The 27,855-nt window shown below is 61.7% G+C and overlaps 1 protein-coding gene and 1 long non-coding RNA gene across 2 annotated transcripts; one reads left to right on the top strand and one right to left on the bottom strand.

Annotated features, from left to right (window-relative positions):
- YTHDF1 (YTH N6-methyladenosine RNA binding protein F1) lies at positions 1–11,433 on the top strand. The gene is made up of 2 exons (XM_058287306.1): positions 1–7,028; positions 10,100–11,433. The coding sequence occupies exons 1-2, from the start codon at positions 5,526–5,528 to the stop codon at positions 10,124–10,126; spliced, it is 1,530 nt and encodes a 509-aa protein (XP_058143289.1). The 5' UTR covers positions 1–5,525; the 3' UTR covers positions 10,127–11,433.
- A 487-nt stretch (positions 11,434–11,920) lies between these two features.
- On the bottom strand, positions 11,921–16,672 carry LOC131275808 (uncharacterized). Its single transcript, XR_009183294.2, has 2 exons — positions 12,837–16,672; positions 11,921–12,610 (listed from the first exon to the last, which is right to left on the bottom strand). It is a non-coding gene; the product is annotated as an uncharacterized lncRNA (long non-coding RNA).
- Between the last annotated feature and the right edge of the window lie 11,183 nt (positions 16,673–27,855).

The raw sequence follows: 27,855 nt of genomic DNA, 5'->3' as shown, positions 1-27,855 counted from the left end.
TTCACTCAGGAAGGCCTCACTGTGCTGTTTGTGGCTTTCCAGTCTCGCTTGCTAGCTGCCCCTGGGGGGGCCTCCTGAAGCAGGAGCTCTGCACCCCCTTTCTGCTCGGAGGCTTGTGGTGCCTGTTAGTGAGCCTACGGCAGAGTTGAGTAGGCAGAGGGCTGCGCGGCGGTGCTGGTGAACTGGATTGCCTCCACTTGGGTGTCGCCGCTTTGCCTACTCGGACTTCCTGGTTCTTGGATGTTTTCTTTTCTGAAAGGTAAGGAAAGACTTGAACAGTTCAGAAGTTCCTTAAAGTTGGAGTGCCGGTAATTTGTAGTTTGTTCTGAACTTTTAGATAGCCACAGTGCTAATCAAGTCCTCGGCTCTAAGGAGTGGATTTAGGGACTTGGCAGACTAGGGGTGGGTATGTTTTAAGGTTTTAGGCTGTCCTTTGGCTCTCAGTATGGCGTCTCCTAAGATACCTTGCGTGTCCCCTCCCTGAGTTGTTCCTTTATGTAGAAAAGTTGACATTTGTACCTGCATACTTGAGAAACTTCTGACTCTGAGGGACATTTCCGTTTTAGAAAAGACAGATTTGTTTTGAAAGTTGAGCTCGCCATGCTAGCCTGGGTTGCCTTTGGGTTTGTTGTTTCGGGCTGTTTTTTTTTTTCACCTAGCAGCACAAGGCCAGGCTAAATAGAAGCCGTGCTTTATCATTCTGTGTGACTGTTACGCCACAAAGCTCCAGGTCGAGAGAGTGTGCGGTTCCTGCAGGTCCTGGGAGACGACCCGTGCGCGTTGTGGGCCTTTGTGTGTGTAGATTTCTAAGGACACACTTTCTAGGAGCTCACCACCGTGGTTGCTTTACCAGAGATAGAGCAGAAGGATGCAGTTAAGTTTTAACAGTTCTTGCTGGCAAGTTTCTCAAAACTGTGTATTTGAAGTGTGAAACCAGTACAGAAATTCTGTCTAGTCAGGCTCCTGTCTCTACGCATCGAGCCACCCATCTGAGGGCCTCCTAAAGACCAGTCTTGGAAACAGGGATGAAAAGTTACCAGCCAAGTGAACGGTTTTGGGTTTGGGGTATTTTTACTACTTATCCCTGAGGGCTGTGTCCGAGGACTCGTGGGCCGTGCTCCCGGGCCTGTTCCAGCCCTGGGCCCCAGGGTGATTCATGTGGACAGATGCCCGTCACTTTGTCCCTGTTCTAATCTTTGCCCCTGATGATGTTTCCATTTACATAATTTACTAAGTTAAAAAAAAAATGCTTTTTGACACTTTCCAGAATGTTCTGTCATCTGGGGCATCTGCAGTGGCTGCCTTCTGTTTTCCCTCTAGTCTTCTTTGTCACACTGATGGTTGAGTCACTTTGTTTGTGAAACTTAAAAGTGTTTGAGTAATTTCAGAAAACTGGATATAGGGGAAACCTTTCAATTTAAGTGGTCTGGGGATTCAGAAGGGGAGGTTTTTTCCTTAATGTGGTTAGTGTTTTTTGCACGATGGTTCTATAAACCCACAAGTTTTTAATAAAGAAAAAAACGTGAGTACAGAGAATCTCTGCTCTTAGTTTTAAAATGGATTTTTGGCTTTTCAAAGAAAATTACACATGAACGTGCTCTCGGGACAGTAGTCACTGATCATTTTAAGTTTCTTTTTTTGTTTTGACTCCTCAGCCCCCTTAAAATCATTTTGGCATAGTAACCAGGGGGAGACTTGAGTTCAGAGTCGGGGGTGTGGTTTCTCAGGTCAGGGGATACTCATTTTGCCTTGACACCGTGTCGGCCTTTTGAGGTCCTGATTTTTCCCACAGCTGTCATCTGATGTGAAGACCGGCAGCGCCTTGAGGAGAGCTGGTTGGCTGCACAGGCCGAAGGCAGGCTGGTTGTTTCACCTGCTCGGTCTTTAAGGGTCCGTTTGCGGCTCCTACAAGAACAGAAACCTTGTTGCTCTGAGAAAGTCAGAGGAATTCGTGTGCTCATGGAAAGTTCAGGGGTTGTTTCCTTAGTTCCAGTTGACGCACCTGCATCCCTCACAACTACGCGTCCACATTCGTGATTTTGAATTCCACAGTTGACTAAGTAGAAGGTGTATTTAGCGCTACTTGGCACCGCACAAGGCTGAGGACTGCTTCGATTTCAAAGCCTCTTGTCTTGAGAGTACTTCCTAGCTAGCATCAGCCACACTTGGGCATGACCCTGCAAAAGGCAGGGCAGGGCTGGTTTTCCAGAGTCCATCAGGGTTCTGAAAGGGCTCGTAGTGGGTTTCACGAGAAGTCAAGAACTGCGTCTTCTGTGAGGGGGGATGCGTTTCAGTCAGTGTTGAGAGTAAGTAGAGAGTATAGTTTTGGTTTTGTGGGCACATGAACTTGCAATGCGTACGGCAGACTTCAGGAGCAGCCTCCCCTCCTTTGAAGGAAGGGTCAGACTGCAGTCTACGTTTAATTTGTACTAAAATAATGTGGGGGAAAATAGTCTTCAGTCTCTTACTGTGGAGAGGGCCGTCATCTCGCCTTGCAGTCAGTTTGCAGCTTTGCTTTCAGAGCTTGGAGGGAGCATGCCAGATGGTACTGAACAGGGGTGGTTGGTAGAATTGCCTGGGAAAGGGAAGTGAGGCTCCCGGCGCACAGTTTGCCCCTGCAGCCTTGCAACCTGCTAAGGGCGGGGATTGTCTGCAGGGTGTTTTTGTGTGTGGTAACGTAGACATGACCACCTTTCCCATTTTGTCAGTAGGAGTTTTTGGAAGCTCTTGGCAGAGCTGACTACAGGTCCTGCTTTGACCTTGGATTTACAGTTGGCTCCTCAGTGAGCACTGGGCCCAGAGCTGAGGAGGAGCTCGCAGGGGTGCGGGGGAAGCAGGAGGGCTGGCAGTGTAGCGTCACGTGCAGGCAGCTGTTGGTGGGTCTGTAGGAAACTCTTAAAGCTGCAACTTAGTTTTACCTGGAAACTTGATGTTAGGAATGTTTCCTTTTGTTGTGTGGGTTTAATGCTTATGAAAGGCCTGTAGGATGAGCAGCTAGGTGAGTTTTTGGTAAGCCTGCAGCTTTACTGTTGGTTACTTCACACTCACCCCCATCCGGTAAATGCAAAAGGGGGTCCAGAGGGGTGTGTGGCGTGCCCAAGGCGCCGTGCCCCAGCTTGCTCAACCAGCCGCTTCTCTATTTCGCAGACACCTCACAGCCATGCTGTCCCTGTGCGCGTGTGTCCTCCTAATTAAACTCGTGCCATCCCGTTACAGGGTGTGATGGCTTCTGGAAGAGAGAAATAGGATCACAAGGGACCGGGAATCCTCGGCTTCATTTGGGACTTTCTTGTGATATTTTACTCAAAACTCTGTAATTGGAGGTGAGGGGCCTGGGCGGTGCTGGGCAGCGATGTCGTCCTTCCCTGGCAGCGAGTGGGAACGGCGCGCCCTGCCGGGGTCCAGGGTGGTGCACGCCACATCTGTGACCGCGTGCTAGGTGTGTCTGCTTAGCGGTGACACTTACATGGACTTGGGGCATCGAGTGCCCAGTATGATGCTCACCACTGGGGTGCTAAATCCTACCTCCTCTGAGCCAGGCTTTGGTGTCCCTCAAGCCCCTCGGGGCCTCTTGAGTGCAGCTGTCTGTGGCCTTGCTCTCCTGTGGCCGTCGTCATGGCCACGTGCAGCCAGTGGGTTGGTTCGTTTCCTGATTGTCCTTTGTGTGCGGGAGGCTGTGTGGTGAACACAGGACGGCTGAGAAGAGCATGCCGGGGACAGGAGGCGAAGGCCGCCTCCCTGGGGAAGGACTGTCCTCTGAGCCTGCTGAGGCTGACACTAGGCGAAAGCAGCTCAGACCCCTCAGCTGCCTGGCTCTTGGCTCTTGGCTCCTCTCTGCTCCTTCCATGGTCTGTCTAGGCCCTATCGGCTTGTGCTCTGAGGTCAGGGGTGGGAGGAGGCAACTTGAGGGGGGAGGGCACTGGTGCATCCAGTGTGCTAGGGTGGGTCCTGGGTGGGTCCTGGGCGTGTAGAGGACCTTGATAGCTCCCATCTGCCTTTTTTTTTCCTGCCGACAATCTTGAGAATTTTTATTATGGGGAAGCAGTTCTTGCATTTTAAAAGATGGTTCTGGAATATTCTGACAGATGGAGCAACCAGCAGGAAGGAAATTAGAAATCAATCTGATCCCAAGAGTCCTTGGAGTGGGCCTGGGAGGCAGGGGTGGCAGGTGAGGAAGGAGGCTGAGGCCTGCTGGCCTCCCGGCCTGGGGCTGGGGCTGGGGCTTGAGCGCTGGGGCTGGACAGCTGAAGAAGGGGCGGGGCCCCTCCTCCAAGGGATCTCAAGGCGGGTCCTGAGGCCTGCTCGGTGGTGGGGCGTCCTGTGCCCCCATACCCACCGGTGGTCTCTCCTGCCTGGTGGCCCCTGACCACCCTTTGCAGGTGGACGAGGGGCTGGAGCAGGCCTTCCCCTCTGGGTCCAGCCGTGTTCTCTGCACAGCTGAGTCTGGCTGCCCGGCAGAGAAGGGCACAGGAATGAGGAGGCGAGCGTTCCAGGTCGGGGGCTCTCCTCTGACCTCCCAGTCGCCACTGCTTCCTGACGGCATTTCCATTCAGACCAGGCCCCCCTGGGCCGGGTCCTCCTCCTGCCAGGCCCTCTCCCAGCCTCATACAGTGCTGTGGGGGTAGGGGGTCCAATTCCGACCAGACTTTTGGGTGTCTCCAAGGAAACGGCCTTCCCAGAAATGCAGCCCTAGGTCTAAGCTCAGGCTCTGAAACATGTGTTCTTGGCCACGCCTCTGCCTGGTCTTTGACCCCCCAAGCCTGCCTCAGGGCCTCAGGTTCTGGCCGCCCAGGTGTGCCGCCAGGAAGGGGCCGCCATGAGGATGGAGCCAAGTGAGGGTGCAGAGGCCCACACCGGGCGCTCGCGGGTGCTGAGGGGCTCAGACGGCCCACTGCCCTCCGTGCTGCCACGTGCACTCTGAGAGCCCCAGGGATCTGCCCAGGAAGCCAGGGGGCCCTGAGGGGGCCTGTCAGAAAAGGTGACCTGCAAGAGGCCTCTGGGGCAGCCTTCGGGGAGACCGGAGACTGTGGGGAGACTCCTGGGGGAAGGTGTGGGAAAGAGTGTTCCTGGAACACCGAGGCCGGGGCCCTGGGGCGGTGGGGGTTGTGCGCTAGACTCACTGGACGTCAGAGCTGTGTGGTTTCACTGTGCCGTTGGGTAGTGGTGAGCAGGACTGCTGCTGGGACGGCTCAGCCTTCCCTAACTGGGCTCCTGTTGGTGGGTCCTGCCGAGTCTTGTTCAAGGTTCTGCCCATTTCTGGACAGAAGCCGGAAGGTCCGAGAAGAAGGCGTTCCCGAGCAGAGCCTGCGGAGCGGAGCTGCTAAGTCTGACTCGAGGTCGTTGCATGTGATGCTTTGTGTTTTGAGATGACAGCCTGGGCAGGTTCTTTCCACGTTTCTCCAGTCTCTGTGCTGTTCTTTTTAAGGCCGGCTCTGTACAGTTCCATTTCCAGTTAGTCTGACCTTGTGACGACAAAGTGGTCTCACGCTTCGTTTCTCTTTTCACAGAGTAACAGCTATCCCTCAATGACCGACCCCTACCTGTCCAGTTACTACCCGCCGTCCATCGGGTTTCCTTACTCCCTCAATGAAGCACCGTGGTCTACCGGAGGTGACCCCCCCATCCCGTACCTCACCACCTACGGACAGCTCAGCAACGGAGACCACCACTTCATGCACGATGCGGTGTTCGGACAGCCTGGGGGTCTGGGGAACAACATCTACCAGCACAGGTTTAATTTTTTCCCCGAAAACCCCGCTTTCTCAGCATGGGGAACAAGTGGCTCTCAAGGGCAGCAAACGCAGAGTTCAGCTTACGGAAGCAGCTACACCTACCCGCCCAGCTCCCTGGGTGGCACCGTTGTTGACGGGCAGACGGGTTTCCACAGTGACACTCTGAGCAAGGCCCCTGGAATGAACAGCCTGGAGCAGGGCATGGTGGGCCTGAAGATCGGGGACGTCACGGCCTCTGCGGTCAAGGCAGTGGGCTCTGTTGCCAACAGTGTGGCGATGACGGGCGCCCTTTCTGGGAGTGGCGGGACTAACATAACGATGCCAGTTTCAAAACCAACCTCTTGGGCTGCCATTGCCAGCAAGCCTGCAAAGCCGCAGCCTAAAATGAAAGTAAAAAGCGGACCTGCAATTGGAGGAGCGCTGCCCCCACCGCCCATAAAGCATAACATGGACATCGGCACCTGGGATGAGAAGGGGCCCGTGGCGAAGACCCCAGCTCCCCAGCAGACCCCGCCGCCCCAGTCTGCCCCGCTGCCACAGCAGACGGTCCAGCCTGTCACCGTGCAGCCACCTCCTCTGGCCCAGCCACAGTATCAGAACCCCCAGCAGCCCCCCCAGACCCGCTGGGTAGCCCCTCGCAACAGAAACGCGGCTTTGGGGCAGAGTGGAGGTGCCAGCAGCGATTGTACCTCGATTGGGAGCGCCCAGCCTAGTTCTGCCTCAAGCGTAGACTCCCACCCCGTTCTCGAAAAACTGAAAGCTGCCCATAGCTACAATCCTAAAGACTTCGATTGGAATCTTAAGCACGGGCGTGTGTTCATAATCAAGAGCTACTCGGAGGACGACATCCACCGCTCCATCAAGTACTCCATCTGGTGCAGCACAGAGCACGGCAACAAGCGCCTTGACAGTGCTTTCCGCTCCCTGAACGGCAAAGGGCGCGTCTACCTGCTCTTCAGCGTCAACGGGAGCGGGCATTTCTGCGGTGCAGCCGAGATGAAGTCACCCGTGGACTACGGCACTAGCGCAGGGGTCTGGTCTCAGGACAAGTGGAAGGGGAAGTTTGATGTCCAGTGGATTTTTGTCAAGGACGTGCCCAACAACCAGCTCCGGCACATCCGGCTGGAGAACAATGACAACAAGCCGGTCACAAACTCACGCGACACGCAGGAGGTGCCCCTGGAAAAGGCCAAGCAAGTGCTGAAGATCATCGCCTCCTACAGGCACACGACCTCCATCTTCGACGACTTCTCTCACTATGAGAAGCGCCAGGAGGAGGAGGAGGTGGTGCGCAAGGTGAGGGGGTTCCGCACTTCCCAGGGCTGAGGGGAGTGGGCACCGGGCGGAGACTTCCAGGCTCCGTCTGGACTCGCTGGGGGGCAGTGCAGAGGTTGGGCCACCTGGCCTGGACTTTCTGAGCCTGGTCACCAGGAGTGGCCAGTGGTGACATTTGAGTGGCAGTCACTCTGTGATCTCTGATTTTTAGTTTTTTAGTTTTTAAGATGAGTGATTGGGATCACAGTGTACAGCTTTTGTCATAGAGGACTGAGGATAAATCCTTTTCTTTTTTGTTTCTGTTTTGCTTTCTGAAACGTGATCGTTTTTGTAACAGCGTTTCTTGACCTTTGTCAGGTTAGGAACAGGTCGGAACAATGCACAGCTCTGGGGTAGACAGTGAAGCCACTGAGGACCAGAGGCACTGGCCGGAGCTCCAGGAGCCACCCCCCTCGAGGGCGTTCGCCTCGCCCTTCTCCCCTCGGGGCCTGCCCAGGGTGTCGCAGGGCTCAGTGCTCAGGTGGCTGGGCCCCTCTGGCCTGGAGGGCATTTCTTTTGTTCCTTTGAGCACCCCGTATCCTGCAGTTCTTGGACACTTCGACTTGCTCTGTCTAGGTAGTAAAGGAAAAATGTGCTATGGGGAGGGGTAAATTTTAAAATAATAGAAAGTAGGGGGTTTGGCATCTGGATATTTCACATTATGAATATATATGTCTAGAGCCAATAGTGAAGAATTTCGAGCTGGGCCTTTGCTGGTTCTAATCTCCTTTTATATTTGTGATGAGACGTGTAGGGCCTGAGCGCCGAGTTGCTGGAGCGCTGACTCCATGTGGCTAGTCTGCCCTTGAGAGGAGTGGTGCACAGATGTCCACGAAATGGCCCGGCCTGGGCGTGGGGTGCACTGCCGCAGAGCTCGCCTGGGCTTCTCATTTCATGACGTGTCCGTTGGGAGTAGACGGATTTTCCATCCTTTATCAGCCCTCCACGTTAAAAGTGTCACTCTTCCGTGAACTCCAAATACCCTGGAACATTTTTACCAGAAAGGCATGTAAATTGGGATATATGGTAACAATATTAGCAGTTTTTTAAAATCCTGAACAACTCATGGTTTGGGCACCTCTGACCTTCCAGGTGTGTTTTAGGCTGACCAGGATGTGCGTGGACCTGGTGGCCGCAGACCCGGGCCTGCCCTGCCCGCCGTCGCCGGAGGTAGAAGCCAGGCCCACGGCTTGGGCAGAGCAGGACCTCGTGCTGCACGTCTCCTGGAGGAGCTCAGTGTCTTGGGAACCAAGGGGTTGGGAGCCAGTGCCTGGCAGGCTCCTCTGGAGACGCGCAGTGGCGGCGAGAGGCTGCCCGGGCCGGCTGCACCTGAGCTGCCAGGGCCTGGAAATAGATCATGTTCAGAAGTAAAATGTACTCAACGTTTGTAGAATTGCTGTACTTGGACCTCAACTTTAAATTTAAAAACACTGACTTCTGAGAAAAGGTCTTATCTTTTATGGTAGTCGTGTCAGGCCAGGTCCTAGATTTGAGATTTGATGAGCTCTGTGTTTTATACTCTATAATCACTTCCTGGGGGCGTGTAAGCTGGAGGAGGGGCGAGCGTGCTCCAGCCCGGGGTGTGGGGACAGCCCCGATCACTGGGCCACCCGCGTCTGCACGGAGTCTGTGGCCTTGGGTCCTGGAGAGACTGGAGACCGTTGGGGTGGGAGGTCCGGAAAGGACAAGCTGGGTTTTGTCACTTTTTCTTTGCTACCAATTTTATGATAATGCAATTTTTTTTTTAAAGAGCCTGTGGCAACCTTTGTGGTCATTTGTAGTAGTTGAAGGGAGAAGTGGGAGGTTTTCCTCTGAATCGCTTCCGGGGGATCCATTTTGACCTCAACGGAGATGTTGGCATTGGCTTTCCAGGAAAATACCTGTGATTTTTAAAGAGCATGTAAAGTGGACTAATTTACCTGCTTGGGAGTTGAAGGTAGGGAGACATGAGTTGTTTTAGTGGCTGCCTACCTGGCTTGCTAATCCAGATCGTGTTGAAGGCAGGATCCGGGAGGCAGCGCCGTGGGGTTTTCTGAGCAGCAGCCAGGCGGAGCGTGGGCTGGAGCTAGTCCCAGTGTGTAGCTAGGTGAGGTGTGGCCAGACAGGTTGGGATGCTTTATTGTTGGAAGATGGCCTACTTGTAGCAAAAGAGAAAGACTCGGCTGTTGCTTACGTTACACTTAAAATGTCATTCAGTCTCTGGGTATTACAGGGTGGGGTTCGTGGGCAAGCTCCTGACATGGCACTTTCCTTACTAGATGGCATTGCAATAAAAAGGGGGGTGGGGGGCACGTGGGACTGAACTCTGCCGAGTGGGTATTCCTGTCCGGGCTGAACTGAGGGGCTGGCGTGGGGAGGAAGCGCCTGAGCTGCTGCACACGTTGCTTGTAGAAGCCAGGCGGGCAGCACGGAAGCCTCCTGGCTGGGCTGTCCTTCCCTGCCAGGCATGCCCTGCAGGAGCGCTTTCTCTGTGGTGGTAGGAAATAAACCCGGCTGGAGGGGCCAGGTCTTCTGTGGTGTCGCAGAGGCACGTGCGGGGCGGTGGAAGGAGCGTGGCCCGGCAGGCCCCTGTCCAGGTGCTGTTCTGCCCCTTAGCCCGCTGGGCGGGCCTCTGTGCTCCCTGGGCTCTCATGAGGTGTGGATGGGATGAGACGAGGCAGAGAAGCTCCTGTCATGCCTGGTGCCGGTCAGTGCCCAGTGCATGGCGGTGTCTTCCCGTGTCTCTAAAGTGCTTGTCCGTCCGGATTGTCAGTTCCACATAGAGTAGGGTTTGAAAAGCTGGGGCACAGGGAGGGTTGCCCTCGGCCAGCAGGCCTGTGGTCTAAGGGCCGGCGTTCTCTCCTGACTGAGGCAGCTCTGGAAGGTCCAGCTGTGGGGGAGGGGCGAGGACAGGGTGTGCGCCGAGGGGTCACCCCGAGCCCAGGTGCGCCCAGGGCCCGGCGACATGGCACTCGAGGCGCAGTGCAGGGCCTCACCCGAGGCCACTTTTTTGAGGGAGTTCATCTGGGTGGGACATTCACTCAGTGTTAACCTTTTTCTTCTTTCTTTTATAGGAACGACAGAACCGAAACAAACAATAAGAATAAGCCAGTCTCTTACGTGTTCCACCATTAGACTTTGGAAGGCGGAGTTAAGAATCACCAGGTGCTGCCCTGCACAGCGTCCTGTGTCCTCTGCAGGCTGAGGCCGCACCTCCAGTTCTCTAGCTCGGCTTTGCCCGGACGGGTCTGCACTCGTGTGTGTTCTCCTGTGTTACGATGCTGTAGAACTCACTAATAAAGGCCTCCTATTTTTTGTCAGCTTATCATTCAGACTGACCCAATTCAAAATATAAATATCCTTAAAAACAAAACCCAGTACATCCCAAAGATTACTTTTAATTTTGGCAGAAATTGTGTTCTTCTGTTCAGTCACTTGATATCTCTATATGGCTTATTTCTTGCCCCCTTATTGCTTTCATAATACACATAAGAAACCATGAATTGTATAGTCACTTAGTTTTCTGTTAAAACACTTCTCTTCAGAATATTGAAATTGAAAGGTTAAAGAGCACCTTGTTAGCTAGTTTGCCATTTTTATTATCTGTGTTTATTTGTCTAAAATGCTAATCTGCCCATTTGATTTTTCTTCTAGACAGAAAGATAAGTTTTAATTTTTACACTTGGGTGAAAATGTTTCTGGGAATGCCCCCTCTCCCTTTGCCATCTGGGCCAGGCGTGCAGACATTTTCTGTCCCGGCTGCTCTGGGCTTTGATAGGCGGGATGACGATGTGACCAGGTGCAGAGGCTTCGGAAATGTTCTACATCTGGTTTGGTGTTCAGGTGTTCTTTTTCGCAGATCATTTTAAACCTTCCCTTTTTCCTTCACTTGCGCATCCTAACGCCACCTTACATTTTTGTACCAATGAGGCTGAGCTTTAAATGTAGGACCCGGTAGACTGTGTACGCATGACGCCTCCAGTGTGTCAGTTTGACGGTGTGTCTTAACTTTTTTTTTTCCTGTTGAATGGGTAAAAAAAGCAAAACAAAACAAAAAGACTTGAAAACGGAATTTGCTTCATGTTTTTTGTGGAATGAGGGAACCGTTGAGGAACTCCCCACCACCTGGAGTTTGCCTTTAAGCATGGAAACGGTGCGCATGCCTGCTGCCCGGCACGCAGCCTGCCCGCGTCCACTGTCGAGGGTCTCTCCCGTACCGAGAGCGGGTGTCTTCTGAAAGCGCGTGGCTCCAGAAGCCCCTCTGTCTGATTCCAAGTTTAAGCCGTATTATTTAGACTTGTATTTAGAGCGTGTCCCTCACTCTGAGCCTGTGTGAAGTAATGGACAACATCGGATAACTTTTCCTCTAGGAGAATACAAGCCTTAATAAACAATACCTATTTAGCAAGTTTGATGTCGTTTCATTCTTTGTCCTTATTGCATGGTTATTTTCTTTTAACTGCAAGGCCAGTTAAAGGAGTTGGTGTTAGAAAAGCGAGTGTTTCTCAACACCTGAGCTGCTCATACTCTCCTTTGGTAGAAGGTCATTCAGGGGAGGGTGGCTAAGAGTCTCTTAAGACTGTCAACTCTACTGTAACTTCACTTGCACCTCATTGTATTCCTTTGAAAAGGTAGGGGAACTTTTAAAAAGATCTAGTTACAATGCAGAATTTATAGTGTCATCCACCCCCCATCACCCAAGATTTTATTATAAGAAGTTTCAAACCTACAGGAAAATTGAAGAATTCTGCTGTGGACATCTGACCACCCACCTCCCAGCTGCCACCACTCGTTTTCCTGCAGTGTCTCTCTTTCTGCCCGTCCCTCCAGTTGACACACAACTCTTAAGAGCTTACTATTTACAGTTTTTCCTTTTAGGTAAACTCAAATTTCATGCAGTGGAATGTACACATTTTTAATATACAATAGCGTAATTTTTGACAAGTGGGAAAAGATGCAGAATGTTAGTATCATCTCAGAAAATGTCCACAAACTCTTTCCCAAGGGGTTACCCCGCCAGAATTTTAGTAATTGGTACAAGGACAACGTACAGAAGGAGAGCGCAGGAAGCTGGTCCTATCGACAGGTTAAGGGTGGGTGTGTGCTCCCCACCTGATGAGTACCTGCAGGGGGAAGGGCAGCGCCGCGTTGGCCCCCAGTGTCCTCGAGGATTGTTTTGTCAAGTGTGTTCTAAGCCTCGAGTGGTTAAGGCCTTCTTTCCTGTTCTGGGCCAGTGGGCTTTAAAGACAAGGCATGCCTTAAGATTGGTTGAAGTGCAGTGCAGGTGGGGTCTCGGTGCTTCTGCTTCTACTTTATTGGGACATTGGGGTAAACGTGCAGTGGGGGCTGTTGGCATGGGGTGAGGTGGCAGGGACATGTTTCTGACTTGCGTGTCAAGTGAGCGGTGCAGCTCCTCGTGTTACCTAACCAAGACTTCCTCCAGACCGGGGAGGAAGTGGCTCGCTCGGCCGTGGCAGGACCCCCTCGGAGGCCCGTGGGCCCCAGGGCCTGCTGGAGTCGGGGTCGCGTCAGCCGTAGGTGTGTTTGTGCTCCTGGCACTTAGGTCACCTGGTCTCAAGGGCGCCCTGGAAGGAAAGACCAACAGCAGAAGTGGTGGGAGAGAATTCGAGGGAACTTAAAACAGCTTTAGATGTGCCAGGTTTTATTTTATAAAGAGACGAAGTGTTTTCCACCCCTGCCCGCCTCCAAACCAGCCCAAGGCGCTGGGTTTTCCTTGGTGCGACCCCACGGCATGCTGGGTTGGGATTCCAAGTTGCCAGGGGCTTCTCTGGCACGGGAGAGGCCTCTCACCTGACGTGCTGGCCAGGGCCCTTCCTCTCAGAGCTTGTCTCGAGCTGGAGCAGAAGCAGCTTCCTGGGCTGGGAGGGTCAGGCTCCTGTCTGCTCGGCCAGGTAACGGGGCCCAGTTGTCTGGTCAGGTGAGCGCTGGGCTAACCAGTACAAGGGCCCTTCATGGGCTTCAGTCCTCAGTGAGTTGGTTGTGTAAGTGGCTGGTTGCCCTGCAATCGGCTGAGGAGCTTGCCGTCAGCAGTGAGTGACGTCTTAGCCGAAGGCCTTGAAAGGGGAAGTGATTTCAGCATTGAAGGGATTCCCAGCTCTGCAGACAGCGTCTGGGGGATGCCCCAGGACTTGCTGTGGAGTTAGGACTCGTGCATCCCCACGGTCAGGTGAGAGAATGTTACAAAATCTCCTACTGTTCACAACTATCTAGTTGTTTTCCTAGAGAATCTGAGGGGCCATTGGGCCAGGTTCAGGCGCAGCTTTTCTGGGACAACAGGGGCTGTGATCTGCCCGCGCAGAACTCCTTGACGGGGCGGAGAACCTCAGGCCAGAGCGGACTGGGAGCCAAGGCTGCTGAGAAGGGAGTCGCATGGGGCCCCAGCGTGGGCTGCGCGCGGCCAGGCTTTGTCCCTTGTCCTGAATCAGGAAGCGGGAGGAAGCGCAGTCCTCCGCTGTGTGGGGCGGGTGCCCAGGGGAGCTATCGCAGGCTTGCGGCCCCCGACCCGCTTGCCCTGCAGCCCAGAGTTGCTTTTGAGATTTGCATGTTCATTTGTTCCCCAAGCCAACATATTAGGAAGAATATTTGCCACACGGTGCACATGGTTTTAAGTATTCAGTGGAGCGTCTTGAGGCCGTCAGCTTGCTTCCTGGAGGCGTCTCTGAAGGCGGTCGCTAGGCATAAAGGTGTTAATGAAAAGAATGCCGTTGGGGTCGCGTGTCACCATGACGCCCCCCTCCCCTGGTACTGGTCAGGCCTCTAAACAGCTTGCGAGGACAGATTTTGATGGCGCCAGCTTGAAGCACGGACAAGAGAGCTTCTGCTTGCGTCACGTACCGTCGGTGTGTGGCAGGAGCTGGGCTGCCGGGGGTCGCCGCCCTCCGTTTCGGGGGAATGCACCTGGGAAGTGGCCCGAGGAGCAGGGCCAGACCTGCTGGCCACAGGCCTGACGGCTGGTTGGTATGAGGCGGGAAAACTCGTCATCTCAGGACACACTTGCGGCCGAGCTGCTGCCGCTGCTAGTCAGCTGCGGGGTGTGGTGGGGACCCCGACCCCCACCATCCATCCCCCCAAGGGGCAGGGTGGTAGCGCCGCACCCCCGGGCCCCGCCTTAGCCGGTGGGCCTCGTGCTGCCGGTCATGCTCTCCAGGCCTAAGGGACAGGTGTCTGGTGGCTCCGCGACGGCCACGTCGGGACCTCGGGAGGGAAGGCCGCACTCGTGCTTCGGAGGGAGAGGGTGAGGGGAGCAGCGGGGGGGCTTGGCGAGGTCCAGGTGGAGAAGAGGAGCGGCCACCCCTGGCCAGGCCCGGAGAGGGACGGCGGCATCACGCGCATGGGGGCGTCGGGGCTTACAGAAAACCACTTTTATTTGGGAATGATGTCACTGACAGGAAGTGCAGTAAAGGGAACGCCCTTTGCCACGTTTCCTTGGTAACATTTTGCCCCCATCTGCTCCATCTTTTGCTCTGTGTGTGAGCGAGACCACGTGTGCCAGTGTGTGAGCATATGAGAGCACATGTAAGCGTGAGCATGTGGGCACCTGTGTGCTTTAGAGCACGTGTGAACATGTGTATGGGCCCGTGTGAGCGTGTGTGGGAGACTGCGTGACGGCACGCCTGTGTGCGAGGAGGGTGAGTGCACGTGAGCCTGTTACATGAGCGTGTGTGAGCATGTGAAAGTGCACACGTGGTGGACACGAAGGCGTGTATGTGTGTGGGCCTGCGGTGCAGGTCTGTTGTTCGGGAGCACGTGGCGTGCACGCTGGGTCCCCCCATGCCCTTGCAGATGCAGCCCCTTCCGCCACCACATGTGTCCACGGCCTGTCTGCCCTGTGCCCGGTGATGTCCTCACCGTGTTTCGGGGCGGGGAGGAGGCTGGAGGCCCGGCTGCGTGCGTCCTGCTGACCAGGCCCAAGTCGGCGCGTCAGGCTCTGGGGAGGCAGCGCCCAGGCAGGCGAGGTTAGCGTGTTTGTGTTTCTTTTGGGGGTGACACGACACAAGCGTAGGGCCAGGCCGCAGACCCCCTCCAACCTCCCACCAGCCTCCTGCCCTTCTGCTGCCCTCCACGGGGTTCCTGGGCACCCCTGCCCCTCTGTAAACAAGCCCCGTCGCGAGTCCGCCTTGAGTTGCCCTCGTCCGAGGCACCAGCTGCTCCCAGACGGGACCTGCACTGAAGCACCTGGACTTTCTGGGGGCACTGGGCGGGGGCGGCTCGGGGTGCCCTGTGGCTTGTCGCCCACAGCTGTTCAACAGCGGACGGTTGGGTGCACTTGGACGTGCTTCCGGGGCCAGGAGGACCCCAGCAGGTGAGCCGGGGAGGGGGTCTGCGAGGGCTGACAGAGGCTGCATGGGCGGGAGGGAGAAGGCCCAGGGGGGACAGCCTGGATCGGGGGGCCCTCAGGAGGTGCCCGAGTGCGGGAGAGCGGGTGAGGGGACACCGCAGAGGTGTGGGAGCCGGGCTGGGCAGCCCTTGGCTGATGGCTCCCAGGTAACTCGTGCCGACCACTCAGCCGCAGGAGCCGCGAGGGGTTTCCAGGCTGGCTGGCAGCTGCCCGGGGGCGCGGTGCCCGTCGCTGGCCAGCAGGGTCTGGGTGGTGGCTCCTGGGCAGAGGTTCCAGGCCTTCCTGCCCAGGCCTTCTGGCCACGTGCTGCGGGAGGCACCGCCACAACCAGGTGTCAGCAGCGCCCTGCCCAGGCGCTGCCCCGACCATCTGGAGAGTGCGGGCTAGAGTAGCCTTTCCCCGGGACCCCAGATGCCAAGCGTTGGAGGCAAAGGCCCCCGAGGCCGGGGGGCCCGGAGCCGTCCCACTCATTCCAGCCCAGCTGCTGCTGGCCAGCGGTGACCGGCTCCTGCCGCACCCTGTCGGGGCCCCAGAGTTCCTTGGGGAGGTTGAGGCGGTGCAAGGCTGGGCCCTGGCCACCCCTGGTGCCGCAGCAGCAGCCCTGCCCCGTGGGAGCGAGCCCCGCATCCGTCTGTCCCTCATCTAGGGCCCTCGGGCCTCTCCCCCTGCCCACCTCCCACCTCGACTCATTTGGGAACTGGAACGAGAGCCCTGTGTGCTGCCTTCACGGGAAGCAGGGCTTGGTGGCAGGCCCTTTCCTGGGCCTCTGGAGACTGGGGGACAAGGTACCTCGACCCTTACACAGTAGCTGAGGGACCCATTCCAGGGGTGCTGGGTGGCCGCCTGCGCTGCAGGAGCCCTGGGGCAGAGGCGGGCATGGAGGGCAGGGACGGGGTGTCTGCGGAAGAGATGAGGAGTGAGGAGCGGGCTATGGGGGGGCAACACCTGCGACCCCCCGCAGCGGGGGTCAGTGGGCAGGAGCTGGTGGCTGGACAGGCACAGGCTTGGGGCAGCTCCAGGGAGAGGTCGTGGCCCTGGGGAGGAGCCTGAGGAGGGCAGTGGAGGCACTGGAGTGGAAGCTGAGCCTCCCGGCCGGCCAGGAGCAGGGAGGGCGCCAGGCGGGCGGCCTTGGCCCAGCAGGCACGGCCGTGGGCCATCGGAGGTTGTGGGACTGGAGAGCGAGGGCGCAGGGCTGCTGTGTGGGGTGTGGCCAGTGGGGGGGCCTGAGGGGCAGCCCCAGGCCCTGGTGGATTTCCGCCTGCCCCGGGCCCGAGCTGCCTGCCCATCCTACCTCAGCCACGCACTGCCTCTCCTGTCGGGCTGCACCTCCGGCAGCACCTTCTTGGGGGGTGACCCAGGGCGATCTGTGCCTGGAACGCTGAGCTTTACTCCCTTCCCCTGGTGCAGTCAGGGGGGCCTCCTGGAAGACGGGCACTGGGGGGGCCTCAAGGGCGCGTCGGCGAAGCCGGAGGGGCGGCTGGGAGAAGAGCCGCGGAGATCCAGGATCCAGGAAGACACCCCAGCAGGAGGAGCCTAGAGCAGCTGGAGCCGGAAGGCCAGAGGGCTCTGTGCCCTTTGCTCCCTGAGCTGCCTTCACACGCATGAGCACGGTACATGCAAACACCAACACACACGCACCTGCGTACCTACACCTGTGCGCACGCATGTAAATGGGCACACATAAAATGCATATGCAGAAATGCACTTGTGCAAACACAGGTGAGCATTCAAGCACACTTGTACATGCCTTTCTGTACACACATGCACACATATATGCGTGCACACATAAAGGGACACATGCACGTGTATGCATGCAGGTGCGCCATTCGCAGTGCACCCAATGCACGCATGCCCACACATACCCACACTGCTGATGCGAAGCACAGAAATGGACTGGCTTTCTAAATGGGCTTTATTTGGGATAAAAGCTTATGGTTCCCAGACCATGAAAATCCCAGCGGAGGCACCGTCAGAGGTGCTTTCTCACCTGTCAGCTGCGCTGAACCTGGCGTGGTGCCACGTGGTGACGCAGGATGGCTGCCCAGCTCTGCGGGTGCCTCTGCCTGTCCTCCAGAACTGACCGTCTCCTGGAGCTCAGCTTTGAGCTTGGGCAACATGCTGGCTCCTCTTTTCCCTCTTTGTGAGTCCGTTGAGAGAAGACCCAGCAAGGGGGCAGGGAGTCACCCCGAGTCGTGCCCTGCGGTGGTCTCAGCAAGTAATCTAAGCCCCTACACCTGCAGTTAGTGCCATCAAAGGACATCACACCCAGAGGACTAGATTCGTTCCTCTCGGGCTCGGGCTCTTGGGACAATGTCCACACCTCTGGGCAGTGGGGCTCCGAGAGGGGCTTTCACAGGCAGGACAGCTGGCCCCAGGACCCCACTCTGGTTGCGAAGGGGTGGGGAAATGCAATTTGGATGTCAAAACTGGGGCCGTCTGTGTACATTTTGGAGGATTGTGGGGAAAAGACACTGAAGACTGCTCTGTAAGGGTCAGCTGGGCTGGGGCTGCTTGGGCAGGGATGGGTGGGGGCCTCTCTGGCGTGAGAGTGACCCTGCTTGGGGCTAACCTCAAAGGTGGGGGGCCTGAGTCAATCGCCCAGCTGATCTGTCACCAAGCCCCCAGACTTCTTTATGTTAAACTCTCTGCCCACCCCCATGTCCTTAGCACATGGTCACCCTTCTTGGAACAATAGGTTTTTTGAGTGACCTCCCGTGGCTGCACTTGGAGATCTTTGTTTGGTTGTTGCCTTTCTCCCTCCTGCTTCAAAGAACTGAAAACAAGACCAGCTTGAGGGAGCTGACGTGGCCCTAGCCTGCAAGGTTGATGTTGGTGATGATAGCGAAGGTGGTGATGGCCGTGACGACGGTGGTGGGGAGGATGACGGTGGTGATGGGGTGATGGTGAGGATGGTGGTGGGATGGTGGCGATGATGGTGGAGACGATGGTGATGGGGAGGATGACGACGATGGTGTGAGGATACGTTGCCGCTGCTGCTGCTGGTGATATGGTGCTAACTGCTCACATTTCCTGAATGTGAACATGTCTTGAGTTCACTCTCATGCCACAGACGAGGAAACTGAGGCATGGCAGAGGGAAGGGCCTGGGTGAGCCCTGGCGGGGGTTGAGACCCCAGGCTGATGCCCCTTGGGTCCTCCTTCCTGCCTAGTGTCCTCAGGAGGCTCCTGGGCACAGTGCAGGGCTGTCACCCCCTCTGCCCATTAGCCCCACCCCTTCAGGCCCCCCCCCAGACCTTGGCAGAACCTGAAGCGAGGCCCCCACGAGGGTCAGAGCCACTGCTGGACGGAGGGATGGGCGACAGAGGCCCCTGCACCCTCCTCTGGGGTGCGCCAGGGCAGGGCTGTGGCTTGTTGCGTCACCCCTCCCCCTCAGCCTCTTGCTCGGCGATGACCTTCGCGCACTCCCTGAGGCCTGCTTTGGCCACTTGGTCCCTCCACACCTGTCCCCGCAGGCCCCTTTGGCGTCTGAGGTGCCCTCGCGTGGTGGGCACGGGCACTGCCAGGAGGGCCCCACCCAGACCTGCCTGGGAGTCTGGTTTGTGGGCTTCTGAGCGAGGACGGAGCCCCGTAGGCTGCTGGGCGAGGGTGCAGAGGCCAGGCTGCCCGGGCTGGCCTAGGCCCTGGCCCAGGCTTGGGCCTCTCAGGAGGAGGGTCTGAGCGACGTGCCTCCCAGGTGTGCAGAGCTCCCGCTGTTCGCCTGGGGCCCAGGCTGGGGGTGGAGCGGCCGCAGGGGGTCCCTGGGCAGTTTGGGGGCTGCCCGAATGGATGTCCTTAAAGTGGCTGAGGACCCAAAGGGGCCCAGCGACCCGTCAGTAGTGGATGGCTGTGCACCTGCCCCCAGCTTGGCCTCCTGCCCAGCCCACCAGAGGGGCTGCGGAACTGGCCGGAACTGGCCGTGGAGCAGGGGCCCCTGCTGATTGGGCTCTGTCGGCTCCCGCTCCGCCCTGCTTCCCCGTGCGAGCTCCAGGGTGGGGCTCGGGGGGGGCCTCCACTTGCTGAAGGCAGACTTTGGGGTGGGGGGTGGCCGGCTCTGTGGCTGCGGCTACTAAGTGGCCAAGGCCAACGCCCCGCCCAGGACCTGGTTTCCGGGGGCAGTGTCTCTGGGACCCCACAGGGTCCTCTCCCCTTCTGCCCAGCCCCTTCCCCACCAGGAGGTTCCAGGAGCCCCAGGGGGTGCTCTGGTTTTTTTCTTTCCCTTTTGCAGAGGACAAAGCCTGCCCAGGGGGCCTGGTGCTGCACAGGGGTGGGGAGGGCTGGGCGCGGGGTGTCCAGCACAGGGCAGAGGGCGCACCCAGGCCCCGTGCTGGGAGGCTCCTGCTTCCGGGGCTCCACTGGCGTCATTTTTGGAGTCACCCCTGGGACAGCGAGGTTCCAGAGGGCGGGTCCGCAGAGGCCCTCCTGCCTGGGCCCCTGGGTGGGCCCCAGCAGACCCAGGCCCACACCGCATGCTAGGCCCCTCCCCTTCTTCTTCCGCAGTCTGGCAGGGGGGGAGGGGCGCTTGACGCACTCCTGTCTTCCTTTTTTGTCCTTTTCTCTTTGCTGTGCTTGTGTTTTCATTTTCATTTCTTGATTTCTTTTTTAGGAGGTATGGGGGATTGAACCCAGGACCTTGTACATAGGAAGCAGGAGCTCAACCACCGAGCTACGTGTGCTCCCCACTTCCTTGATTTTTACCCCCCCCCCCCCCCCGGCCTTAGGAAGCGTTCCTGGCACTCAAGGTCCCTGCACGGCTGCCAGAGTGGGCCTCAGAGGGTCTGACCTCTGTGGGGGTCACTCAGCACCCCAGTGATGGGTCCCGCCAGGAGGTGGCCAGGGGCAGAGGTGGGTCTGGGACGGAGAGGGGATGCAGGGGTCTCAAAGCCCACCCCGGAGGGGGCTGCGGCCCGTGCGGCCGGGGCATCAAGGGGTCTGGGGGTGAGGACGGCAGTGGCCTCCCTGGTCCTGGGCGGCCACCGCCGGGTCCCTGGAGCTCCTCCCGTCCAAGTGGGGTCTGCGGGGCCTCCGCAAGCAGGGGGGCTGCTCCACAGGGGAGGGGCCCCTGGAGGGAGGAGGCCTGGGGGCAGGAAAGTTCTCAGCCCGGGAGCGGGGAGCGAGGCCGCCCTCTGCCGCGCTCGCTGCGGCCCCCTCTCTGGGGAGAGGCCGGCCTGCTGGAGAGCCTGGGCCCACCCAGCCCGGCTGCAGGGAGCCGGCTCCCCCCAGCAGAGTGCCCGCGGCTCTGGGTTCTGACCCCGCTCTTCCACCTCCTCCACCTCCTGGACCGTGCCACCCCGCTGCCCCGCCACCCCCCTGCCCCGCCAACCCCGCCGCCCCGCCCCCCTGGAGTAGAGATGATGCTGGGTGAGGGCATGCGAGTGGGAGTACGTGCAAGCGAGTGTGTGCATGAGCAAGTGTGAGCAAGCCTGTGTGGGTGCTGTGTGCGGCGGGTGAGAAGGAGGGGCGGGCTGAGCATGGGCCTGGGGTGCTGCTGGGTGCAGGCCGCGGCCCGGGGCCACCCCGAGGTTGTGGCCGCCCTGGCCTGCAGGCCCGAGGCTCCTTCTGCGCCCCCGCCCGCTGCCTGACACCAGCCTCTTCAGCAGGGGGCTTTGGGGCGCTGTGCCTTCAGGTCCTCCCAGGGGCTCCCGCTGCAGAGCTCGGAGCCCAGGCCACTCCTCAGCCGTGGGCCTCTGGCCGTCCTCGCCCGACTGCCTGGTCGGCTCCCCAGGCCAGAGGCCAAGGGTCCAGGCAGGGAGGGGGCCCGGGAGGGCCTGGCCCTGGCGCCGGGCGCAGAAGGGGTATCAGGGCCTTCTTTCCTGGGGGAGGGTCTGAGCAGCCCCCAGTGGAAGGCCACGCTTACCACACCTGGCACAGATGCCCTGAGACCCGGGGCTGCAGGCCTCCCCCAAGTCCCTTCCATGTGGTCCTGAGTGGCCTCCGATGGGTCCCCCCCAAGATCAGGGGTGCCCCTGGGCGGATGCTGACAGTCTGAAGGACATGTCCCCATCCCCCGGCAGGAGAGGAGAAGCGCTCCCCACTCTAAGCTCAGAGTTTGGGGCCAGGCCCGTTGTGCGCTGGGGGCTCGCTGGCGCTGCCCCCCACCACCCTGCAGGGCTGTGTCGGGTTCTGCGCCAACTGAGGGGTAGGGGTGCAAAGACGGAGACCCCTGGGCTTCCGCTTGGGTCTCGGCACAGAGGGTCTGGGCTGAGAAGAGGCAGGGAGGCGGGTTCCCCTGACACCCCTGTCCCAGTGCCTCGGCTGGGGTGGGGGGGCTGAGGTGCCAGTGCCAGGAGCCCCAGCGACGCCGGCTCCTTTTGTCTGGTGTCTGCTCTGTGCCCCGGGCCTGGAGCTGGGAGGGTCCCGGGGAGACCCAGGCCTCGCTCAGGCTGGGAGCCTGGCAAAGGGGCTCTCCATCCTTGACCCAGTTAGGGGGTACAACTGCGCAGCTGCAAACGCAGGGCTGGGGGCTTGCGGGAAGGGGCGAGGGTGCTTGGGGTGCCCTCCTCCGCTGAGCCGTCACCCTGCTGGCCCGTCTGCCCGAGGTCACATGGCACTGCAGCTGAGCGACCTTTCTTGGGGACGCGGGCCTGGGCTGGTGGCAGGGAGGACGAGGTGCCAGCGAGCAGGGGGGTGCCAGGACGCCGGCAGGTGGCGCTGGCTTCCGAGAGCAGAAAAAAAATCCTGCAGCGACCGGAGCGGGTGTCACTGCGGCTGCAGATGGTGGGGGAGGGATTTGCCATTTCTCCCGCGGCTGCAGCGCCTCTCGTGCCTCCAGACCCGCACAGCCGGGCGCGAGGTTTGGGGGCGGGATGCGCGCCCAAGCCCCCACCTGTCCTGTGTGCACCGTGCGGGGGTCCCGGGGGCGCCGCCCCCACCCCGCGCCCGGCGGCGCGGGGACTGAGGAAGACCCCATCCCACCCCTCCCTCGTTGTCATGGCAACTGCCCAGCGCGCCCGCGGTTGGGGGAGAGGGACTCTCGCGCCGGCCCTGGCCCCGCGCTCCGCGGCTTCCCGGGCTCGCGGGGCCGCCCCCCGCCGCCAGCACCGCGGACAGCGCCCGCCCTGCCCGCCGCCGCGTCTTCGCGGGCGCGTCCCTCCCCGCCGGGCTCCCCCCGCGCCGCCGCGCCCCGCGGACCCTCCTTTGTCTCCCGACCCCCGCACTTCCGCGGACGCCGTCCAGGGCCCTTCTGCGCCGGGGACACACGTGGCCGGGGCCGTGTGGCCCCAGCCACGCCCGGCGGTCGCCTCCCCCTCCGTCGCCCCCATCGCCCCGCGACGCGGAGGTGTGGGGCCCCTTTGTGTCCCGCGGGCCAGATCCCCGGCGGGGCAGCTGGGCCGCCCTCTGGGCGGGCGCATTGTTCGCCGGATTTGTCCCCGGCGCTAGGGGCTGCCGGGGGCCGCCTTCGCCTTCCTCCCGCGGGCGATTTCCATGAGAAAGGCGCGGCGGAGGCGCCTCTCTTGGCATTCACCGCGTGCCTTAATTGTGTAGACATTAAATCAAGGTCCGCTGTGAACACGCAGAGGGGCCCTCAGGGCTGCGGCGGGCGGCCGAGCCGGGTCGGGGCTGCGGCTCCCGCTTGCGGGGGGTCCTCCGAGGGGGCGCGGACGCTCCGAGTTCCTCGCGGTGCCGGCGGGCGGGGGGCGCTGCGCTGAGCAGGAGGCGCTTCCTCGGGCTCCAGACCCAGTCCGCCCCCGACTCCAAGGAGCCCACTCTTCCCTTCCGCAGCGGGGGAGCGGGGGGGCAAGGCTTTCGGGGCGCCCTCCGAGGCCGGAGCCCCGCGGAATCGCGGCGAGGGAGGCGCAGGAGTCGAGTGGGCGAGCGAGCGGCTGTGTGCGCGCGTGCCGCCTCCCGCGGGCTGCCGAGGGGCGCAGAATCCGCCGCGGCCGGGCAGGGGAGCTTCTCCGCAGCTGCCCCCCCCTGCTGCGCGCCCCTCCCCCGCCCGACCCACGAGCGCGCACGAGCGGGGTGAAAATGAAGACTCCCAATGCTCGGAATGGAGATCCAGTCTCTTTTACAACCCAGCAAGCACGTCCTGCCCGCGCGCGCCGTTCCTGGAGGGAAGGACCGGGGACAGCGAGGCCCCTCCTCGGCTCGCCCCTGCCCGGCCCCGAGCGCAGTTACCAGTCCCGGGCGAGGGCCGCCGCCACCTGGTGCTCCTCGGCCGCCGCCGCTTCTGCTCCCAGCGCCGCCCCTTCCCGCCTCCTCGGTGCCCACGGGTCCTACGCGCCGCTGCCCTAGACGGAGGAGCCCTGAGGAGCGCCGGGGAGAGTGCGGGGACCGCAGGGCGAGTGCGAGCGGCGAGCAGGCGGAGGGCCCTGCGAGAGGGGCCGAGCACCCGAGCGGCGCGGCCGGGCTGGAGCCAAGCGTCCTGGGGGTCCCGCTGCGGGCACCCAGCTCCTGCTCGTCTGTCCCGGCCTCGGCGCGACTGTCCCAGCGCCCGCCGCCGCTGCCGCCGCGCGTCTCCGCGCTCGGCTCGGCACCGGGCGATTATCACTGGAACGCGCGGTGACGTCACCCGGACACCGGCTCCGCCGCCGCCTCCCCGAGGTGTCCTTGAGAACTGCGGGGCACGCGCGTCGCGCACACGCACTGCGCGCCCGGTGCCGCCCGCGCGCTCCTCCACTCACGGACGCCGCCCTCGAGCGCCCTCACCGTACCCCAGGCCCCCGCGGCCCACGTCTGCCCGCGGAAATAAACGCCTCTGTCTCTCACGCGCACAAACCCCTCGCAGCCCCCGCAGCCCACCCGCCGCACGTTCCCGTGGATGCGCACGCCCCTCCGGCCGCACGTCTGCACTCAACCCCGGGCCTCCCCAGCCACGCCTCGCCCGCACACTGCCCAGCCGCCCGCTCAGGCACCCCGCGGACTCTCGGCCCCTGTATACTGCCTCTCCTGTCCGCCCCCTCCTAGGCTCGGCTCACGCGCCCTGGCATACCCGTGCGGCCTCCGCCAGCCCCCAGACTTACTCGTGCAGGAAGGAAGGGGCTCGAGGAGAGTGCACTGCGCTGGCTGGAGGAAAGATAGAGGGGGGCGCCCATCGAGGCTGCCTCCCTGCTCTCTGCCCAGCGACAGCACCCCTTAACCCAATGCAGAGCCAGCGCCCGCTGCTTGAGCCCTCCCCGGCAGGGGTCCGTCCCTCTCGGGCCAGGGTCCGCCACACGTTCCCTCGCAGGCCTTTGTTCCCGGCGTAGACACCGGGGAGGAGGCCTCCAGGCCCCGGTCCAGCCCCGCCAGCCCCTGTGCCATGGGTCCTCGGAGCCACACCGGGTGACCCTCCCAGATCTGGGGCTGGGCCCTGCCTCCTTCCCCAGTGCCGGACCCCTGTCAGCCCCCTACCCACCGGCACCCGGGAGCCAGCGGCAAGGGCTCCAGGGTGGTTCTGCTCCCCCCTCCCCGCAGGGCTCCCCACAGCCGGCCGCCCCTCCCCCTTTCCTGCGGCTCCAGCCCGAGTGTCCCCGGCTGCAATCCCTCACCCCCGGCAGGTGTCAGGGATGGCCCTCGTGCACAGCCTGCCCTCCCCTGACCTTCGCTGTACCCGGGCCCGAGCTCAGGCAGCTGCCCCAGCCCGCAGCGGCGTCGAGGGGGGTCCTCGGGAGCTGCAGCTTGGGCTTGGTCAGAGACCCTGCCCCGAGCACCGGGCGCTGAGCCCAGGCAGGGCTGCCCGCGGCGGCCTGGGCTCTGCTGTCCAAGGTGTTGAAGTCGAACGCCGAGCCCACGCCTGGCCCTTCCGTCCGCAGGCCGGTCCTTCCCGGCCTCTGCCCGCGCAGGGCCGCGCCCGAGGGTCCGAGGGCAGACCTCCGGGCCCTGCCACCACCCCACCCCACCTCCCTTGAAGCTTCCCTGCATTCCGCCGGGAGGACCCCAATCTTTCTGGCAGAGCACCTCCTTTCTGAACGGCAGCGCTCGAGAAGGGTCACGCCCCTCCCAGGCCTGCCCCGTTGTCCTGCCCCCCCTTACCGTGGGCTGGGGAGGGGGCCGGGGGTCGCGCTCCGGCCCTCGGGCGACGGCGTTGGGCCCGGCCGAGCGGGGCGCGTGTCCTCGGCTCCTGGCCTCCGGGAGTCCTGGCTCGGCGGCGCGGGCTCGCCCCTCCTTTCCCGCCCCGGGCGTGGGGGTGGAGCCGAGCAGCACGTGCCCGGCGGGAAAGGGGGGCGCCCGCCCTCGGCACCCGCCCGGGGGGCCTCGTGGCCCCCGGAGGCTGGGGGGCCGCTGCTCCCGCGCGCCCGCTCGCTCGGGCTCTCGGAGGAGCTGTTCGTGGATTTATTTCTTTGCCAGCTCGGCGGGGGCGTGGGGGAGGGGCGCGGGTGCGGGCGGCGGCGCCCGGCTCCGGGGGTCCGCCTCGGGGCGCACAAAGGACCCGCCGCGGCCAGCAACTCCCCGGCGGGTCCGGGGGCCGGGAGGGAAGCGCGAGCCCCCGCCTCGTCCCCCCTCGGCGCTCGGTGCCCACTGCGGGGAGCGTGGGACTCGGCGAATCACCAGACGCCCGGCAGCCCCCCTTCCGCCGCCCCGCCCCGACACCCCGCCCCCTCCCGCGAGGCTGTCATTCCTCCAGAAAGGGGAGGGGCGGCGCCACGTCTCGGAGCAGCTTGCCCCCGCCTCCCTGGACTCTGCCCTCCTGCCTGGTGGGGGAGGATGGGGAGCTCTGGAGCTGCTCGGGACCCCCCAGCGCCCACGTCGTCCCCCAGGGCTGGGGAGGAGGTCGGGGTTCAGGCGCCGCAGTGCAGGTGGGCGCGTGGGGGAAGGGCTCCCGCCCGGGGAGGTGCAAGGTCCACGGAGGCCTCTGCCCCACGCCTCTGAGGTCTGACCCAGGCGATGGAGGGCGCTCCGAGCCCCTGCCCAGCCTCCCCCCAGGTGCCCTGGCCCTGGCCTCGCGGTGGTCTGCCCGAGCACAGCACAGGGGGCCCCGCCCCACCCGCAGTGGTGGGACTGAGCTCTGAGAGGCTGCGGTGCCTCAGCCTAAGGGGGGCGCTTCAGGCGCCCTTCCTTCTGGGCCCCACCCGACCGGGCTGCTCCACCCAACAGAACTGGAAGCGGTGCCCCCACCCACTCAGAGACCTGGGGGTCCCCCTGGAGATGCCCCTTGGGGGGCCCTCGGACTTGGGTGGCCTGCCCAGAAGTGGGGGCGGTCCTCCCCTCCTTTCCCACTGCTCGGGGCTCTCGTCCTGGGAAGCAGGGGTGGGGGTGGGGGCGGGACCCCTGCCACGACCGAGGGGGGAGGCGGGAGAGGGGCGAGAGGGGCGTCCACAAAGCCCGCGATTGTGAGCCTGGCCAGCGGACAATGGGCAAGGCCTCGCGGCCTGGGGCGGCCGCATGGAAATGAGGCCACGCTCTCCCTCCGCTCCCCTCCTTCCACCCCTCCTCCCCTTCCCTGCGGGTAGGGACCAACAGAGGGACTGAGGGACGGACCGGACGGGTCGCTAGGCCGACGGCCCCTGGGGCAGAGACCCCGGTGAGCCCCAGGGAGGCAACTCGCCGCCCAGGGATGGAGGCTGGGCGTGCACCCCGAGGGCAGCGCAGAGGGGTCCCCGCGGCGGGCCAGGTGAGCGCAGGGCGGGGGTTGGACGGGAGGGAGCGGGAGCAGGGCCGGGCTGGACGTGGAGCGGCGGGAACAGGGCCTTTGTTCCCGGAGCCCAGCACCGAGGAAGTTCCCCGCAGCCCCAGCGTCCCCCCCTCCTGCCGCCCGGAGGCTCCTGGCGACCCCCTCCCCCACCCGCTGTGGCTGCCCCCTCCCGCCTCCCTGCCTGCCCCGGGGCTCCCCCCACAGGGCGGGGTCCTGGCTTGGGGGGAAGCAGCGCCCCACTCTCCCGGCCCAGCCTGGGTTGGGGTGGGGTGCCTGGGGCCAGGCAGGCCTCTGCCCCCCAGCTGGAGGTCTCAGTACAGCAGGTTGCTCCCGGGAGCTGCGAGGGCCCCCAGACGGCGCCTCTGGAAACCACTGGCGAAGCGGGGCCGCTCCTCGAGCATCAGGGACCCTGCCGCTTGGCCTGTGGGTGCAGGCGGGTGAGGACCCTGCGGGCTGCGTCCACCCTTTCCTGTCCTGAACCTGGGCCTCGTCAAGCCGGAGGGGCAGTGGGCCTCCCAGACCCTGGGGTCTCCCTCCGTCGGGCCCTCATCTCCCCATTTGTCTCCTGGGCCCTCGGTGGGGAATGAGTGCCTCAAGTCCACGTGGGCCCACTCCCCGCTCAGCGCAGCCTGGCAGGCGGGGGAGGGGAGGCCGTCCAGGCCCGGGGTGGGGGAGCTCAGCCCCTCGTCCTCCCAGGAGGGAGCTGGGTGTGGTCCGCCCCTCAGGCAGCGCCCGCCCCCACCCCGGAGGCAGCCCCAGCCTGGTGGCTGCCACCCCCCTGGGACTCCGGCCGCAGTGCTCAGAGGTCCCCCGGTCAGGGCCCCACAGGGGGGTGTCTCGCCGCTGGGCCACGGGGAGGCTGGGCCCCCGGCAGGTGGAGGAGCCCCGGAAACGGCCTGGCTGCACGGGGCAGTGACAGGA

The sequence above is a fragment of the Dasypus novemcinctus genome, chromosome 24, assembly GCF_030445035.2.
Source record: "Dasypus novemcinctus isolate mDasNov1 chromosome 24, mDasNov1.1.hap2, whole genome shotgun sequence".
NCBI lineage: Eukaryota > Metazoa > Chordata > Mammalia > Cingulata > Dasypodidae > Dasypus > Dasypus novemcinctus.
This window is presented reverse-complemented; position numbering and strand designations above follow the sequence as displayed.

Coding starts and splice junctions, on each gene's coding strand:
- YTHDF1 (XM_058287306.1), top strand. CDS start 5,526: ATGACCGACCCCTACCTGTCCAGTTACTACCCGCCGTCCATCGGGTTT. Junction 7,029..10,099: donor AGGAGGAGGTGGTGCGCAAG/GTGAGGGGGTTC, acceptor TTTCTTTTATAG/GAACGACAGAACCGAAACAA.